This window comes from Dermatophagoides farinae, chromosome 2 (genome assembly GCF_024713945.1).
Source record: "Dermatophagoides farinae isolate YC_2012a chromosome 2, ASM2471394v1, whole genome shotgun sequence".
Taxonomy (NCBI): domain Eukaryota; kingdom Metazoa; phylum Arthropoda; class Arachnida; order Sarcoptiformes; family Pyroglyphidae; genus Dermatophagoides; species Dermatophagoides farinae.
Genome location: NC_134678.1, coordinates 1,945,332 through 1,964,998, shown reverse-complemented (window position 1 = coordinate 1,964,998; position 19,667 = coordinate 1,945,332). Strand labels below are relative to the sequence as shown.

Sequence of the window (19,667 nt, the reverse complement as noted above, 5' to 3'; positions counted from 1 at the left end):
AATCAAAACACTTTTCCATCGAAACCAATATAATTTCTGTTCGTGAAGTCACGGTTTTTTTGTTTGTTTGTTTGTTTGGTGGAGGAAAAAAAACTCGGAATATAATTTCATAAAGAAAAAACTTTGTTGAGATTTATTCAAATAGATGAAAAAAAAATCGTAGACAAAAAAAAAAGAGAAAAGAAAAAAAAACTCAAAATTTACACAAGAATTATATATGAAGGGAAAATTTGAGTTTTCTTTCATCGTTTCTCGTCATTGCTTTTTGGTGGAGAAAATCAAAATCAAAATCAAAAAAAAAATGTTTAAAACAGAAAAAATTTCGATTTTTCACATTATTAAATTCTTTTTTTTTATATATATATGGTTATTGAATGAATAAATGAGAAAAAAAAATTATATTTACAAGAAAAAAAAACGAAAAAAATGATGAGGATAGAAAGTAGAAAAAAAATGCAAAATGATTGAAAAGAGAGACATAATGAGTGAGAGAGAGAGAGAGATAGAAAAATGGAATTTTTTTTCAAGAAAAAAATTATTATCACTTGATTGATTCAGTCTTTTTCTGTGTGTATGTTTGTCTGTGTTTGTGTGTGTGTGAGTGACGATCTGATTGATTTCGGATTCTGGTTTGTTTTATAGAAAAAAAAAAATTTTTTGGATCAGTTTCATACAATTGAATAAATAATTGGTGAGAAAAAATTTGTTGGAAAAAACAATTATCATATATTGATGAATCATTTGCCGTGAAAAAAAAAATTTGAAAAAAAATTCGCCATAAATTCATAATAAATGTTAAATAATAATGATGATGATGATGAAATTATGAGGAGAAAAAAAAATGTATAAAATATTTGACTCGGATGATGATGATTGTTGTTGTTTTTCTGTGTTTATTTGGGCATTGTTGTTGTTGTTGTTGTTGTTTTTTGTCGAAAGTTGCCAAAAAAACAAACATTTTTTTCCAATGATTACAAGATCAAATTGAGAGAAACGAATCAACCAGATACTCCGCCTGTCAGATAGGAGACTAGTGATCGAATTCCTTTGATCGATCGTATACCGAATATATTTGCTAATGGCCGTTGGCCACCATCAATCGTTGTAGCCGATGATGATGATGTCGATGATGATGGTGACAAGAAAAGATTTAGATTACTTGAATCAGTGGGCGTGATTTTTTGCTGTTGTTTTTGATGAAGAAATTTAAAATGTTTTCCTTTTGGCAATATAAATTGTGGTTTCAATTCGGATGCTGCAGCACGATAACCATAAGCTGGATAGAATCCTTTGTTACGTGTTATTGATGATGTTGAATGTGGTGAACGATTAGTGTTATGTTGAGCATTTGGTGATTGATAAATGAATGGCATGATCATACTGTTCATTGCATGTGGTCCACTACCACCACTACTACCTGATGATGATGCTGCTGCATTAGATTTTTTATATGGCACTGATGGTTTACGAAACAATGGTCGATGATGAGAATGTTGGCCATTAGACATTGGTCCAGGAAAACGATATCCGCCAATACCACTATCCAATAAATGAAGCTGAGCCAATACTGATTCATCAAGGCCAACGTCACGAGGATTGTATGATGCACCTGGCGGAAGTTCATCTTTTAAAAATTCTATAAATAACAAAAAATGCCAATTAATTAATTAATAATTGTTTGAAAATTATCAATTAATCTCTGGCCTAAAAACATGCTATCCGAATGAAATTGATTTACTTACTCAATTCAATATCTTCAGCAATCAGATTGTTGTGATAGAATCGATTCTTTTTACGGCCATTATTGCCAAAAGGTCGTGGTCGATTTTTCGGTGGAGCTCTATAAAGATTAACTTTTGGTAGATATGGTGGCAACAAAGGCATACGAGATGATGATGTTTCAAAGTGCTTGTTTGGTTTGCCCATTGGACGAGATTTTTGTAATATTTTATTCACTGTACCATAGAATTCATCTTCATTGATACCTAATTCGCGTAATTTTTTCGTTGCATCTTTTCCATACAATGGTTTCACATGAATATCATGGATTTTATTCACATGAAAATGTTCATGTTCTTGTGGATAACCGCCACCATTTTGTGTGGACATTTGTTGTTGATGTGATGATGGAGCTGATAATGGTAAATAGTTATGATGAATGTTTGGTGTATCGAAAATTGATGGTGGTTCATTGAATGATCCAGGTCCATGATATTCAGATTCAAAATTTAAATTTTGACGGAATGTTTGTTTCGATTGCTGTGACGGTGGCATTGATTGTGAACCTTGTTGTGGTGAAGAAGGCGTTATTTGGATCATATTTCCCATTTGCGGTTGTGGCGAAGGCAATGGTTGTTGAACATATTCCACATTATTGTTAGCATTGTATTCATATGGAGCTTTAGATTGTGGACCATTTTGAACCATATAATCTCCACCATTTAAAGGCTGTTGATTATTCATATCCGAATTAGATATGTGTGGCTTTTTGATTGGAACAAATCCACCGTATTCAATTTGTTGTAAACCTTCGGTCATTTTACCGCCACCAAAATCCATTGAAGGCATATTATTATGATTTTGTGGAGTCCATGATTGTTGATGTTGTTGTTGTTGTTGATGTCGTTGTTCCGATTGATGTGATGGTTGAGGTTGATTTTGAAATGAATGTCCTGATGGTTCATAATCAGTGAAATCCGTAAAAAATGATGGCGGTGGTGGTGGTGGTCGCATATCAATTGGATTCATTTGAAACATATCATTATCCATCGATTGTTTATCACGTTGAATAGTGATTTCATTCTGATATTTATAATTATCATTATTCATTAATGAATCCTGAATATTCATTCCTTGATCCATGGATGACAAACTTTGATCATTTTGTTTATGATAAATTGAACTGATTTCTTGATTTGAACTTTGTCCAGTATGTCCACTTTGTCCATAGATATCGAATTTATTTCCTGTATTCAATTCAGGTAAATCAACTGGACGTTGATAGACTAATACTTTTTTACCATTTTCATCAATATTTTCCGTATTATATGCATAGCCTTCATCTTCATTTTCATCACTTAAACCAGAATCGTTATTATTGTCATTGTCATTATTTCCATTATCAATAGATATGATTGAATCTTTTGAGAATGAAAACTTTGATGGCGGTGGTTGTGACATCATTGGAGGTGGATTTATGAAACTTGATTGTGGCATATCTGGTTCCTGTGCTTTGAATGTATTAATTGGTTGTATTGGAATCTGTGGATGTGCTTGATTCATATAGGCTTGAGATGAACCAGAATCTGATTGTGGCATATTGGCTGCAATCTGTTCAGGTAATGTTGTTTGTGATGCCATCGCTTGTTGATATTGATGTTGATCCGGCTGTTGTGATCCGGATGATTCAACAAGCTGAGAATTTGGTGGTGGCGGTAAAAATGCCGATAATGGCGGTGATGGTGGATCAAATGGATCTGGCCGTGCTAATGGTTGCTTTTCAACAATTTCCCTTATACTATCAATATTCACGACTCCTTTATCGCCATTCGCCTGAAAAAAATAAGCAAAAAGAAAAAAAAATAAGAAAATTAATTTTCATCGACCAAAAAGAAAAACGAAAAAAAGATTTAAATTATATTTCTAATTCACCGTAGCCATAAATAAATGTGTAGCATACTAATTAACCGAAAACAGTGGAACAGAAAAATAGCTTAAATAATCTTGAAAAAAAAACTTTCAATCTGAATTGGTCAAAGTGGAAAAAGAAAATAAAATAAAATCGAATTGAAATTGATTCCAAAAAAAACTTTAACGATGACGAAAATAAACTTTCACCACCACCACCACCACCACTATTTGGCTGGCATTACTACTGCTGACCGACATACTGATCAATGGCTAACCGGATCAATGGGATCGTTAACTAGACACATATACACAAACACGCTTATTACATCGGCATGGCCAGATCTAAATTTGACAAGATGTTTAAAAAATACTTCACGTTGAATCGCCATTATTCGATACAGATTAGATAGCCATTTTCTTTCTATACTAAAGGTGAATGTTTCACATTAATTGCTAATATATATAAACCAGCCGAATGAATGTTTGTATCTATCCAAAAGTTAAGACAAAAAAAAACATAAATGATTCAAAAGTAAAACAAGACTAAATCTATGATTGATCATTGGGCGAGGTATACAACAAGATGATGAAGACGATCATCATCATCATCATCATCATTATCATCTCATCAACATTTCGTATATTTCGAACTACCTAAAAATCATATTCAAAGTCATATGGTAAAAAAAAATTTGAATTTTCTCAATGCATCCAATCATCCAATAGATGGATCAATCGATTTAGAATAGATGATGATCAGAGAATAATCAGTCGATAATGAAAATGAATATCCAATAATAGTGTTGACAACACAAATGCAAAAAAAAAAATTAATGATAGGTTTTCTGGTAATCTCTCTTTCTCTCTCTTGTTCTCGAGTTGTTATATTTCTGCATCATAATGTATTACAATTGTAACGATAAAGGCTAATCTAATCCAAGTACATCATTTGAATAATTTCATGGTAAGCAAAGAAAGAAAACCAAAAACATTTGAGCAAACACATTCAAATTGGTATTAGTGATGATGATGCTTTTTTTTGAAGAAAATGGTTCATTGATTATAACTTTTATATTATATATAATCATATATATATTGTAGTATAATCGTTTTAATAGTTTTTAACCAGTTAGAAATCGATGATCAACACTTGTTTTCACATTAAATCATGAATGAATCTGAAAAAAATGCTATTTCTATTGGATTTTTTTTTCTATTAATCGAAACTCAATCATTATCATCATCGATTCAATCGATATAATTAGAAATTGGATTGAAAATGATGAACGGATTCAAACTGAACTTTTTTTTGTTGTTGTTGTTCATAATCTTTAAATATTTTTAGCAAAGATGAAAAAAAAATCACATAGGATAATTCTATATGATCACTTTCAATGTGATTTTTTTTCGATTTACTGCTATATTAAAAGCATCCTCATAATCTTGTTATGCTCATTTTTAATGTCGATTAATCTGAATCGATAAGATTTTCAATTGGATAAGCTATAAATAGGTGAATTTTTAGTATGAGTTTTATAGCCCTGGAAAAAAAAATATTAACTTGTGATGTTTTTTCATTACGGTGTTGGGATTTTGATTTAAAAGGGCAAGTCCAGTGTGTTATGTGTTAGAAATGCATATTCAATTTTTTTTTTGTTTTTTCAAATCATACCTGTTGATTTGAATAGCCATCCATGGATTGTCCTTGTGATTGTTGTGAATATGGTCCATCTTGTGCATCTTTTTCATTTGGAAAATATTTTCTAAATGCTTCATCAACAGATAATGAAACAGGTGTAAATGATCCGGACTCTTGATTGGATTCTGAACCATCATTTTGTCCATATGATTGAGTATCGCCACCATTCATTGTATGCATATTATAAATACTAGGTCCAAACTCTCGATATGGACTTTGCATTGATGAATCACCATTATTATTATTATTATTATTTTGGCCATCATTCATTGATGTATCATATTGATGTTGAGATTGTTGTGTTGAATAATCACCATCATTATTATCCATATTCATTTGATGTGATTCAAATGGATTAGATTTTCTTAATCCAAATTCTTCATTTCTTTGATCAAAATTAGATGATGAAGATTCAAACGATGGATATTGTTGTGATGCTGATTTTTGTAGTATTGAACCATTTTCTTCATTATTATCTTCAATCATTTCATTCGAATATACTATAGGTATTGTTATGGCCATTAATGTTGCATAAAGCAACAACAATATGATGCTTTTCTATAGTTTTCAAGAAAAAAAAAAGAAAAATGAAAAAAAAAATTATTGAAAGAAAACATACAATAATCAAATAATAGACAAAAGATAAAAGTAAAAGAAAAGAAGACAACGACGACCATCAATCAATATATTTTATCGCAGATAATATGATGGCATACACAAACGCACACACACAATTTAAGATCATTTTTTTCGTTTTTCTTTACCAAAACCGATATATATTAGTATATTATTCTATCAAACACACAACATAAGAAAATGAGTCCATTAGAAAAAAAAATTGTATCAAAAAATGAATCTGGTTTTTTTCCTGCGTTGTTGTTATTACCAAGTATTCATGATTATTTTGTATTATTATTATGGCTTGATTTTATTGGTGTCAATACAAAAAAAAAGAAACATCAAACTGTCTTGTATTGCATTGTCTTGTTTTGTTGAATTGAAATTCCTGAATATGACAAGTATATATTGTAGAACAGAATGTGGACCACCACCTTTATATTATTCTAAATGTTAAATAAATGGAGCCAGTTTAAATATAATCAGTTGTAAAATTTTCAAAAAAAAAAAAAAAAATACCAAACCCGAAAAAAACATCATTTTTTTGTTTTGATGAAGACACGACCATCATTTACGGTACAAGGTACGATGACAACTATGACAACAACAACAACAACAACATTGCCAAATTGTCGTCACGAATTTTTTGAATGGATTTTTTTTTCACTCTTCACTTGAACAACAAACGAATAATAATTAACTATGATGATGTTGATGATGATGATGATGATGATGACGATGATGACGATGATGACGATGATGACCAAAACAATTCCAACAACAAAACAGATTGAAGAAAGTATATAATAATAATAATAATAATAAATTAACTTTCGCTATATTGCCAACAATATTTACATGTATATAAAAAAAACATGTGGTGAAAACATCAAATCCGACAAGTTATATGTCAGCTACCTGAATGTTTTTAGTTTTGTTTCGTAAAACATGTATATATATTAAAAATGATGATTTGTTCATTTTTTTACATGTTGAATACCAACATCATCATCATCATCATCATCAACATGACATGAATGAAATTGATCAATGTCTATTTCGATGTATCTATCGAATATTGTTATGCATTATCGGTGAATATTTGGACAACCGAAACCAAAAACAAAAAACAAATAGACAAACCAAGAAAAATCATTTATTGTAATAAACTTCATTAACATCCAAAAGATATGATTATCATAACGATTTTTTTTTCGCATTCATTTCATCTTTAAGGTTTGAAGATATATAAAACAAATATTCTTTTTGTCAGGTAGTTATTATTAAATCCACACAAGAAAAATTGAAAATGAATATCGACTGCAAAAAACAAAAACAAAAACAAAAACAACAAAATCTGGCAACTATTCATTTCATCTAGTCATTTCATTTGATTATTATTGATTTCGAATGATGAATTTGAATTGTACTATAGTGAATACTGAAAATGGATATCCAAAAAATCTGGTATAGGTAAGAAAAACATTTTGATGTACTATTGAGTTTTAATTTTTCTTTCTTTTTTTTTTCTCCCACATACACACACACACACACAGAGAGATTGACCACGATAATCATTATCATCTCAGTTATATTGGCTAGACATTTTCAAGACATATGATCTAATGATATTGATTGTACACTTCATCAATAATTACTATCTGTTGTTGTCAAAAAAAAAAAAAAAAAAAAAAAAAAAATATTGACCACAAATATTATTTGGGATTGAATCAACCAACCAAAGAAATGTAAAAGAAAATTTACCGGACAAGAAAAATGATGAAATAATAATAATAATAATAATGACTACTTTTGCTGTCAAAAAAAAAAAAAAAAAATTTTTCTCAAATTATTTTTTCATTTATTATTACAAGGCAATAGTTTTCACTTTTGATATATTAGAAACCGATATATGATCTCATTTGATTGATCCATCGATTTTAGAACACATGTTCATCATCAATAGGTATGGTGTTCAATATAATAATAATAATCTTATTGTGTGCCTCATATATAGACTTGAATTATAATAATAATGATGATGTTTCTAAAAAGAAACAAAAAAAAATTGCTCACAGGCAACACCAATCAATCAATCGAACGATCGATGTCCATCACCATCATCATCATCATCATCATCGTCGTGGACACATTTTCATTTTCGTTTCTGGTTTAATATCTCATTTTTTTCCCTCTCTCTCTCTCTCGCAATCATTGTATCAGAGGCAAACATATATTTGACCACCAAGATTGTTAAACATACACAAACACACACACACACACAATTGACAATTGTAATTATATGAAAAGATTTTTTTTTTTTGATTATTTTTTCATGAAATGAATTTTGAATGAAGTCAAGTAAAATCAAAATGAAAAAAAAACGAAAAAAAGAGAGAGGTTTAGATGGGAAATTTGAAAATGAATGAATTCGTTATGCGTCTCGAATTTAAATTAAATGAAATTGTTATACACCACAGGAACGAAAGCCAAACAGTTCCATACATGATGATCATCATCATCAACAACGGCAACAACAACAACTACGACATATCTGGCAAAAAAAAAATTGAATCAATACGTCTGGCTAAAACATTTAACACAAAATTATGTCATACTAATTCACAACAGCAAAAAAAAATGAAAAATGAAAAATACAACAAAAGCACCAAAGGTGAAAGATTGTATTTTGTGATGAAGTGATGTTGTTGTAATTGTAATGATGTGTGTGTGTGTGAGTGAGTGGCCATACTGATTTGATTCAAATATATATCATTCGGTTATTATGAGAAAACATGAAAAAAAGATCCATGTAATAAAATCTCTCGTGTTATTGTCCTCACTACTTGATATTTTGTTTTTTTTTTTTTTTTTTTTTTTGATCAATCATCATCAATCAAAAACAATCTCGAAAAAAAAGGAAAAAAAAGGGTTATTGCCATTGTTTTCAAGCATCACTTTTTTTTCATTTTTCACAAAAAATGAAATAGTTTTATTTCATTTTTATTATTGCAACACCAACAACAACAACAAGTTTAAACATCCATGAACAAAAAATGCCGAGCAAAAGATCCACATTGATGATAATGATAAAATTTTACTTTTTTTTCTACCATTTTTTTTATTATTATTATTATTGCTTTCCTGTCTTACAATCATCTTGTAGTCTATCATCATCATCATCATCATTTAAATTAATGTACATACATTTGCACCATCATTAGCATTAATGCATTGGAAAATTTTTACCATTCACATTTTACATTCATATCCATTTGTATATATGGATTTAAATTTGAACAGCAAAGAAAAAAAAATGAAATGAAATAAATTTTATAATTATTTGTTGTTGATAATCAGATGCAAATTAATTTTCGTCTAACGAATGAATGAATGAATGAATAAGTCCGGTCGCTGACCAATAGAGAATGAAAGGAAGAGAGTGAGAGAGAGAGAGAGTAGAAAATTGATTATTTTTTTTCAAATGTTTTTTTTTCACTCTAAAATTAGACAAAAATGAATCGGGCAATTAAATGCAATTGCTATTTTTTTTTTTACTCTCTGAACTGGTAATAGATTGGCAATTTTTTTCCCTTTTTCTTCTTCTTTTTTACTTGTTGATATTGTTATATCTAACTATACCCGTTATATATACCGTATATATCGTATATATATAATATCCATTAATGCAAGTTGATGATGATGATGATGATGATCTGATCGTAGTCTGATAGTTTTTCGTGTTTATATCCGCCGTAGGATAGTTAACCAATAGACAGATTGTTTATTCACCTCGTACATATAAAACATACACACACACACACACAAGGAACAAAGACTAATTTTAGCAATTTTTTTTGTTTGTTTGTTTCCATTCTGATCAATGAATGAATGAATGAATGAATGAATGAATGAATGTGCCAAACATCGTAATAGACGAACATTGGATAGATTGAGGAAATTTTTTTGTTGTTGTTGTTGTTGTTTTGCTAGCTCATGTATATATTTCATTCCACATCATCATCATCATTATCATCAACAAGTGAAACGAAAATCAAAACGTAAAACACTTATGGATATAATGAAACTTGATCAAAGAGAAAACAAAAATAAATGGTCTATGTCTGTATATATTATCTAAGAATACAGCCAGCCAGCCAACCAACCAAACAGCTTAATGGTTGATGAAAAAAATTTTGTCATTTTTTTTTAAAATTTTACAATTGATTATCTATCATCACCTTATTGCAAATGTACAAATGTATAGTGCAGATGAAAAAATTCTTACCACTTTTTTCTCTCCCATTTCTACTAACAAAAAAAAAATGACAATAAAATAAATGAAAAAAAAACACCGGAACGATGATTGTTCCATCAGAATGAATCATCAGTTCTATTAAGTAACTGCAAAAAAAAAACAGATTTTCAAATTACAAAATGTTTTGTGTTTAAGTTTACTACATAAAACTCTTACTTTTTATTATTATTATTATTATAATAATGGGAAGCTGTTAAAATGTTTTGACTGACCACACCATTACCATTATTTTCGCTCTCACTCTTTATTTCTCATACAAACATACACAGATTCCATTCACTCATCTTCACCATTGTGTATAGTGATTATTTATTATTTCATTGAAAACAAAATAAAAATTTTTTTTTTCTTTTTTCATTATTATGATTATTATTGTGTTGCTGTTGTTGTTGTTGTTGTTGTCTTTTTGTTTTTCATTCACATTTATCCCACAACCAGAAAAAAATACAAATTTAGGTCATATATGACTAAATTTAAAAGAAACGAATGAAAAAAAAATCGTTCACTAGCTAGCTCTTTACATCCAAATGGCAACAGGAGATTGAGATGGTGGTAGAATATGGTGAAAATGAAAATGAAAAAAAACACAACCACCACCATTATTATTATTACGACCAGAAGCTGAAATGTTTTTCGTTACTTTCTGGTTCAGTATTTTTTTTTTCTCTCTTCCTAATTTGGCTTGTTTTTTTTATATGAGAAATTTTTTTTTTTTAATGATGATAATATTAACGCATCAATGAGGGAAAGTTAAAATCAACCTGAATATATTGTGATGAAAACATCACCGGTGAGAAAGTGATGGAAATCAAAAAAAAATTTTTTTTTGTTCAATTTCACTCATTTATTACCAAACTTTATCATGATGATGATGATGATGAACTTATACTTCCTATAGTGATGATACGATCCGGTGGTTAAAATTGATTTCACAATTGAAGAAATGAAAAAGAAAAAAATTTGAAACAATTATCAAAAAAAAAAAAAAAAAAAATTTACAAATTGCTAGATACCTGAACCGAATAATAATAATCGATCGATTGATCAGCGTGACCAAAATTCACGATGATGAAAAGAAAAGAATGAAAACGATCGATATAAAATAGACAATGAACAGAAAAAAAATAAAAATTATTGAACCAATCAATGTAATGAAAGAGTGTATATTAGGGTAATAATAATAGTATAATCATATATAATCCATAATTGTATCTATCAACAATGATAATGATAAAAACAACAACAAAATCGTGCCATACAAATTAACATATATCTTCATCCAATCTATTGTTTCACAATCAATCAATGTTTTTTTGTTCCATCTTTATTATCGGTATGATGATAATAAACTGACCAATTTTGAATTTTTTTTTCTTTTTTTTTTGTTTTGTTTTTCGGCATCAAACATGACCATCATATCTTCATATCTGATGTACTGTTATCATAAACACTGAATCTTTTTATTCAAGATTTAGTGCCATTTAATAATTCGTTTATTATTCGTTTTTGTTGCATCTAGACTTTCTCTTCATTATTATTGTTATCAGAAACAATAAAAAAACAACAACAACAACAACAACAACAATGAACGACAACAAAACAAAACAAAAAAAAATAGATAGTGGCCACGAAACACATGGAATAAATTATGATGTTTTGTTCGGTTTTGTTTTGTTTTCTTTATTATTTGATGAAAAAAAAGGAAAAGAAAATTATTGAAAATTTTAGTAGGTGTAAATAAAGAATTTTCCATGTCCATCATCAAACAACAAAAACAAAACAATATAAAGAAATTATCAAGTGGAAAGAAAAAAGAAAATCAAGATTAAGATATCTTTCGCAGCATCAAACATCAGCCGGTATTTTGCGTGTGTGTGTGTGTGTGTGTGTGTTTACCTGTATGAAAAAAAAACATCATCAAGTGTAACAAAGAGAAACACGTCTGAATAGTGTGTGAATAAAAGCGCAACACTTTTTTTTTGGAACATTTTCATTAGATATAAATGTGAAAAAAAAATCTTCATTGAAGTGAATTATTGGTGTGTGTTTGTTTGTTTGTTTGTTCGGCTTTATAAAAGTGTGAATGTGAACAAAAATAATGATAATAATCGAGAATCAAAAAAAAAAAAAAAAAAAATATTGTGAACGAATGAATTCATTGTAGAAGGAGAGAGAGAAGTGAAAAAAAAACAGACAATTGTTTTTAACCTGCATACAAACAACAACAGGTATATCTCACCTGTTCATCAAGGCGAAACCAAAACATCGACAGACAGACAAACAAAATTGAAATGTTTATCAAAATGAAAATGGAAATGGAAAACAACAGCAGCAGCAACCAAAAAAAAAGGATTACAATCGCTCACACACACAAGACTCTCGGTTACTTATTTCTCTAATTGGTTATATAAGTTTCATTCATTCATCATCGTCATTCAATTGTATATATCATCATCGATCGATCGATCGATCGATCAATCAATCGTGATGTGAATAGATCACATTTTTTTCCAAAAAAAAGAGAGGAAAAAATTTCTTTGAAAAAAATGAAAAATCGCTAAATATATTGGTAATAATTTTGGTATTTCTTGACTAAATAGGATTCCTAGAATTTGGACAATAAACAAGATGAAGAAAAAAAATGTGTGAAACCAAAACTATGCTGCTGAATATGTGTCTGGTATGTATGTATGTGTGTGTGTGTGATCATTGTCGAAACATTTTATTATGGCCCCGTTTACTGTCTATACAGGTGTATGTATGTGTGTGTGTGTGTGTTCAATGTGGCCGTGTGAATGAATGATGAGAATCAAACAAAAAAAAATATAAAAAATAAATAAATAAAAAGGTACTTGTAGATTGTAGGAAAAAAAAGTTTAAAAAATACATCCAAACAAATACATCTATCTATAGAAATGATGATGATGATGAGAGTAAGATGAAATGATTGAGAAAAAAAATAGAATCGGTTAACAGGTGTTAAAATTATTATTTTTTTCTTGTCTGGCAAAAAAAACAGCTATTTAAAAGAATGTAATATTTGATTGTTTGTCGAATGTTTTTAGTGTTTTTTTTTCTATATTTATAAATTTTTAAATGGTGATGATAACTGATGCTGATTATATAACAGGTACAACATTATCCGTTACTATCATGTTGACAAGTTTGAAAAGCAATGAGACCACAATAAATGTATGGTCAAAATTATCATCATAATAAAAATGATGATGATGATGATGGCTGTCACACACTCACACACACACATACATGGCTGAAATCAATTAATAAAAAGAGAAAATAAAATTCAGTAGCCAGAAAATCGAGAAAAAAAAAGAATTTTTCCACTTTTTTTTCCACTTGTGTTAAAATGTACTTGAAATGGAAAAAAAATTATTTGCCGTGAACTTTTTTTTTCACACACCTTTCTTCATCTTTCTCATCATCATCATCATCATCATCAAAATCTATCAACGGTGGTCATCGTCATCGTTATCGTTTTTTTTCTGTCACAGGGGAAAGAAAAAAAATGATTTCAAACATTATGATTTGATGAGAAAAAATATAAAAAAAGAATTTTTTTCTTAATGAAATCAATATATTTCAAAGATTCGATCATGTTATCATTGTGTGTGTGTGTAAAACCAGACAATAACCAAGCCAATAATAAAAAGTTATATTGTCTACAACTTCAAACAACAACAGAGAACCATAATTTTAAATCATCATAACTCTTTGTTGAAATAAATGATGATGATGATGATGATGATTTGATTGGAATATATGGATACAAAATGAAATAAACATTTTTTTTTTGTGTGTGTGGTCAGCAACGAGAACGAAAAAAAAATGAGAAGGACCAGAAAAATGGATCTATATTTTTGACCTATTATTTATTTTTTTTTTTTTTTTTGATGATTTTTGATATTTTCTTTTCGTTGTTGTTGTTGTTGTTGTTGTTGTTTGTTCACTGATTACGCTGTACATATGTTAGAGTAAACTAATGTAATATAATGATGACAGGACTAAATTATCGCACTGACCAAAAAAAAAAAAAAAGAAAAAAAAAGAAAAATGATTCGATTTTGTATATATATACCACAAATATATAAACCATTCTTGTCGGTTGATCGGTTAAGCAAAAAAAAAAAAAAAGAACAAAATGAAACAGAAACAAAAAATGCATTTTTCGATGTTACATAAAGTTATGATGATGATGATGAAGAATAATTTTATCATCATCATCATCATCATAATCATCATAATCGTCATGATCGTCCATTATGTGTCCATCGATCATCATCATCATCATCATCGAAATCATAATTTTAATGCTATAAATGGACGATCGAAGAAGAAGAAGAAGAAAAAAAAATACAACAAAACAACAAAAACAAAACTTGAAAACAATGGATACTATTTTGTTTTTATCTTTACAATTTCGTTTTTTTTTCATATATATTCCTGAATAAATATATGGATCAAAGCATTTTAGATTGTCATCATCATCATCGCATCATCAACAACAACAAAAAAAAAATATTGATGTGACATGATTCGATTATGACTGACCAACATTAAAGGATTTATCTAGGTATTCATCATATGTAATTTTTGATTATTATTATTGTGTTTCAAAAAATGACGACAAAATAGAGTTTTTTAAGAATAACATGCAACCCGTGGCCGAACGAAACTAGTAGATAACCAAAACAAAACAAAACAAAAACGGAGGATCACATTTCATTCCATTGCCATTTTTTTTCCTGTTCAGATTTTTTTTTCGGATTGATTTATCTATCTATCCATTATTATTTTCATTACAAAAAAGATTGTTCATCTTCAATCAGGATGATCATAAATGACAAAAAAGAAAACAAACAAGCAAACAAAGAATGAATGATCATCATAATTTGCAAACCACAAACATATAGTGGTTTTTTATTCATTACACATACATGACAAAATGAAATTTATTTCAACATTTACAACAACAACAACAACGACAAAAAAGAAATAAAAAAGATGGATTTTTTGGATAAATAATAAAACCTACCGTCGTTATTTTCATGATTTTTGAAATTATTTTTTTTCTTTTTTAATTCGAAAATATGATAGCGGTTGGGTTTCTTTTCCTTCGTACTACTACCGCCTCCGCTAAACAAATAAACGCACAGACATACACACACACACGCACAGACGCAAAAAAAAAATTCAGAATAAACAAATATATTGTCAATGTTGCTGATTTGTACTTTTTTTCTATTTGAATGAAAATGAAGAATTTTGTTGATAAAAATGATTCTGAATGATTGTTGTTGTTGTTGTTGTTGTTTATGATGATGTTTGTAATATAATTCCTTTAATTTTCAAGGAACAAATTTGTCAATTTAAAGTCACCATATTCACATTCATCATTATTGTGTGTGTGTGTGTGTGTGTGTATGTGCGCGAAAATAGATGGCATTGATGAATTGACCGATGTTAATATTCAAAGAATTGTGGAGAAAAAAAAATTTCATTTCATAATGTTTTGAATAAATAAATTGAAAAACACATAAAAAAACCGATGATTATTGCTATTTGATGATTATGATGATGATTATTGTGGAAACAATGTCGAATTATCAATGGAAATATTAGATGACGAAAAAATCAATTTCATATCAGTGAATGCGTTTGAGTGGTGTGGTGTGTGTGTGTCATACACAACAAGATCAACAAATGAAGACTAAAAGAAAATTAGTAAAAAATGTACACTTAAATATCTTTGACCAAAGTAAAAAAAAAATGATGAATATCGAATCAAATCAAATAAACATTGAAAGTGAATGAATGAGCCAACAAGCTCGTCAGCCAGTAATTTTGTTATAAGAAATGAACAAACAAACAGTCTGTGTGAATGTGTGTGTGTGTGTGTGTCGGTCTAAGAAATCTATGACCGGAATGGCCATGTTAGATGTTTACATGAGGTAAATTGAGAAAAAGAGAACAAATGAACAAACGAACGAATGAAAAACAACACAGACGAAGGAATGAGATCATACCTCGAAGCTCTCATCTCATCCATCCGTACATATATATGTATTTTTCGTTATAAAAAAAACCCAGAGAAGAGACGTTTCTTAAAAAAAAATAACAACGACCTGCATATATAGCTTTTAACCATTTGAACAAAATGATGAAAAAAAACCAGAAAAAAAAGAACAAAACGAAGAATATATAGAAAAGAAAAAAAAAATTTCGCATATTTTGTTGTTGTAACAAAACAATGATAAAGATTAGATGAAAATCTTTTACCGTTTTATATTATAATTGATAATTTTTTTATTGTTTATGATAAAAAATCGACATAACAAATAAGAATAATGATAATAACCAGAAAAGAAATCAATAGATAATTTCAACTGATTATTATTTATTGATTCCATTTATTCATTGTTGTGTGTGTGTTGTAAAAAAACAATCAGATGATAAATTGATTGATCGGATTTGATGATCAAGATTGATTATTTTATCCACAATCCAATCAATTCAGATTCATACAATTTTTATTGTCTTTCATCACATTTTTGTACAGTAATTTATCAAATTCTTTCACACATATTCGGTTGAAAATTATTGAATTAAATGAACAAAAAAAAAATTAAAAGAAAATTGTCATGACAATAGCTAATATTTGGTAACATAAAATTTCATTTTTTTCTCTCACTGTGTGTGTGTGTTTTTTTTTTTTGCTTTTCATAATGGGTCATCATCATCATCATGAAAAAAGCCGGCTATGCTTGGAACCAAGTTGTTTTTCCACAACTTTGTCTCCAATTTATTTCTTCGTGACAGTGTTTTTTTTTTTTTTTTTGAAAAAAAACCTCAATCGCCATAAAAGGATAGCAGAAAAAAAGAGTACGAGAGTGCAAGTTATGATCATCATCATCATCAGTTAATGACGTCCACACACATACACACACACATAAACACCAGACATTGACCGAGGTCAATATATTTGTCAAATGTGAATAAAAATAAAAATAAGAAAAAAAAAATAAAATTCAATCAAAAAACCAACACCCAAATGACATTTATAGACATGAAATTTTGAAATGAAAAAAAATTAAGATTTTTTTTTTTTGGTGAGATGATTTGTGAAGAGAAAAAATAGCAAGACAAATACATAGAAGATTATAATTAGGATGGTACGAGAATTATATCCTAAAATGGACACAGGACACAGGTGCAACCGGTACAAGTTGATGCTTTGACACTGAATCATGATCATCATCATGTTGAATGTGACATGACAAACAGATTTCTATTATACATCACTGTTTATTTGTAATATGAAATGTTTTGTATTTCTGGTTGATAATAATAATCATTTGGGTTTCTCTTCTATACACGCTTTTCTGTTTATTTGAGCTGTTTGAATGATTTGGATTCAAATGCTCACTTTCTCAATCGAATTAAATCGATTTGAACAAAAAAAAAACAAAAAATTTTTTCATAGCCAAATTGCCCGAAAGGATCATTTTATTGAATCGATTGGATTTTTATCACCACCACCACCACTACCATTATTATCATCATAACGAATGAATACCTAATATTTGATTTGTGATTTAGCATAACCAATTTTTTTTCTCTTTTTTTTTGTTTCTTTGTCGAATATTGTCGATCTGATTTTCGCATGATGGCTCTTGATTTTTTTTTCTGTTACAAATGATAAATTGTCGATTTTTTTTCTTGCTTTCCAAATGAAAAAGATTAATTTCTCTAAAATCATAACACATTTTTTCTGGTGGCCATTTAAATACACAAAATTGTCCTGTATTTCGAACCAAAAAAAAAATCTTGAAGTTCATCATCATCATCATATGGATCAGATCATCAATTACAAGGTAGAAATTTTTTTTTTCTTCATTTTTTTTTCACCCAAAATAAAAAATTTAATTTTTTTTCCCTCTTTCAATGATGCCATTCAGCATATCATATAAATATCGATATGCTGATAATGATGCTATTTTAATACATAACGGGTATCCAATTTTTCCCTCACCATCACTAGTAATAAAAAAAAATGTGAAAGTCCCAAAAGCTTTCACTTGACACAAACACCAAAAATATTGAAATGAAAATAAAACAAAATTTAAAAGAGAGAGAGAGAGAGAGAAAAAAAAAGGAGTGAATGAGAAATAGTAAAATAAAATGAAAAAAAAAAATTCCCACCGGTTAACGAAATCATGATGATGTTAAATGTGAATCTAATATGTGACTGACCATCAGAGAAACAGAAAAACAAAAACAAAAAAACAAAAATCAACGACAAACTTGTTAAAGCTTTTTTTTTATTTTATTTGCCTAGAGGGTATTAAATACAGTAATATAGAAAAAAAAATTGAGGTCAAACTACCATAGAAAATGTGGAATGATATTTTCGACTTGAAAGCAAAAAAAAAAAAAAAATTACGACCACCGATAATCTACTTTAGTTCATTTCATTTGATGTAAGGAATATACACACACACACATTCCACAATTGTGAAAAACCAAAGTTATCTAGTTTTCAAATTGAAATCGATCGATATATATTTATAAACGCAAAAAAAAAATTTATCACTGTGAAAGTGTATACTGTATAGTATGGATAAGAACACAAATGCACACACCACACACACACACACACTTATTAGATATGTAGATGAAATAAATCTTTTCGGTCATCGTTTGTATATATACATTTATTTCATTTGCAATCATCATCATCATCATCATCATTTGGGGTCAAAATTTATTTCTATTTTCTAAATAGAAATCACAAAAATAAATAAATAAAATGAAATGAAATACAGAAAATACAGTTATAATCAACAATTGGTAACAAGAACAACAACAACAGGTAGGTACAATAATAACACAACCTACCTGTTGTTGTTGTTGTTATAGATATATATAAAAAAAATAATTAGATCATTCAGATCACATTCGAATAAATTATCATCTTAATGGTCATGATGATCTCAATGAAAAGAAAAGAAAACATTGAAAATGAACATTGTTTGAATTTGTCAAAATTCTTTTTTAGGATATATAGAACTAATCCATAATGGCCTGGTTTTTTTCTTTCTTCTTCTTCTTCGTAGATCGTTGATATTATTTTTTATCCATCAATTCATTGATGACAAATATGGAAATTTTCGTAGATCGTTGTTGATATTATTTTTTATCCATCAATTCATTGATGACAAATATGGAAATTTTCATTCAACTATAATGGACAACAGATGAAGAAATGGGAAGAATTAAGGAAAAGAACCTTTAGAATTTTTTTTCTCAAAAAAATGGTAAATTGAAAAAAAAATCTGGATCATTATGTTTTAACAACAACAACAACAACAACAACAACAGCGA

At 28.5% G+C, this 19,667-nt stretch overlaps 1 protein-coding gene and 1 long non-coding RNA gene across 3 annotated transcripts; one reads left to right on the top strand and one right to left on the bottom strand.

Moving 5' to 3' along the window:
* Positions 1-105: 105 nt before the first annotated feature.
* Positions 106-16,201, bottom strand: LOC124499965 (uncharacterized). 2 transcript variants are annotated; one of them, XM_075728631.1, is made up of 4 exons: positions 15,319-16,201; positions 5,303-5,887; positions 1,743-3,552; positions 106-1,636 (listed from the first exon to the last, which is right to left on the bottom strand). In XM_075728631.1, exons 1-4 carry the CDS (start codon positions 15,331-15,333, stop codon positions 999-1,001), a joined length of 3,048 nt encoding a protein of 1,015 aa, XP_075584746.1. In that variant the 5' UTR covers positions 15,334-16,201; the 3' UTR covers positions 106-998. The 2 variants fall into 2 exon arrangements, with proteins under 2 accessions (XP_075584746.1, XP_075584747.1); XM_075728632.1 differs by having other exon boundaries at positions 106-1,609; positions 15,319-16,172.
* LOC142597333 (uncharacterized) lies at positions 6,705-8,575 on the top strand. The gene is made up of 3 exons (XR_012832082.1): positions 6,705-7,420; positions 7,504-7,913; positions 7,965-8,575. It is a non-coding gene; the product is annotated as an uncharacterized LOC142597333 (long non-coding RNA).
* Positions 16,202-19,667: the final 3,466 nt, after the last annotated feature.

Excerpts from the sequence above, each read along its gene's own strand:
- LOC124499965 (XM_075728631.1), bottom strand. Across the intron at positions 3,553-5,302 it reads ATGGCTATTCAAATCAACAG|GCGAATGGCGATAAAGGAGT; the intron begins GTATGATTTGAA and ends TATTTTTTTCAG. Across the intron at positions 1,637-1,742 it reads TGCTGAAGATATTGAATTGA|AATTTTTAAAAGATGAACTT; the intron begins GTAAGTAAATCA and ends TGTTATTTATAG.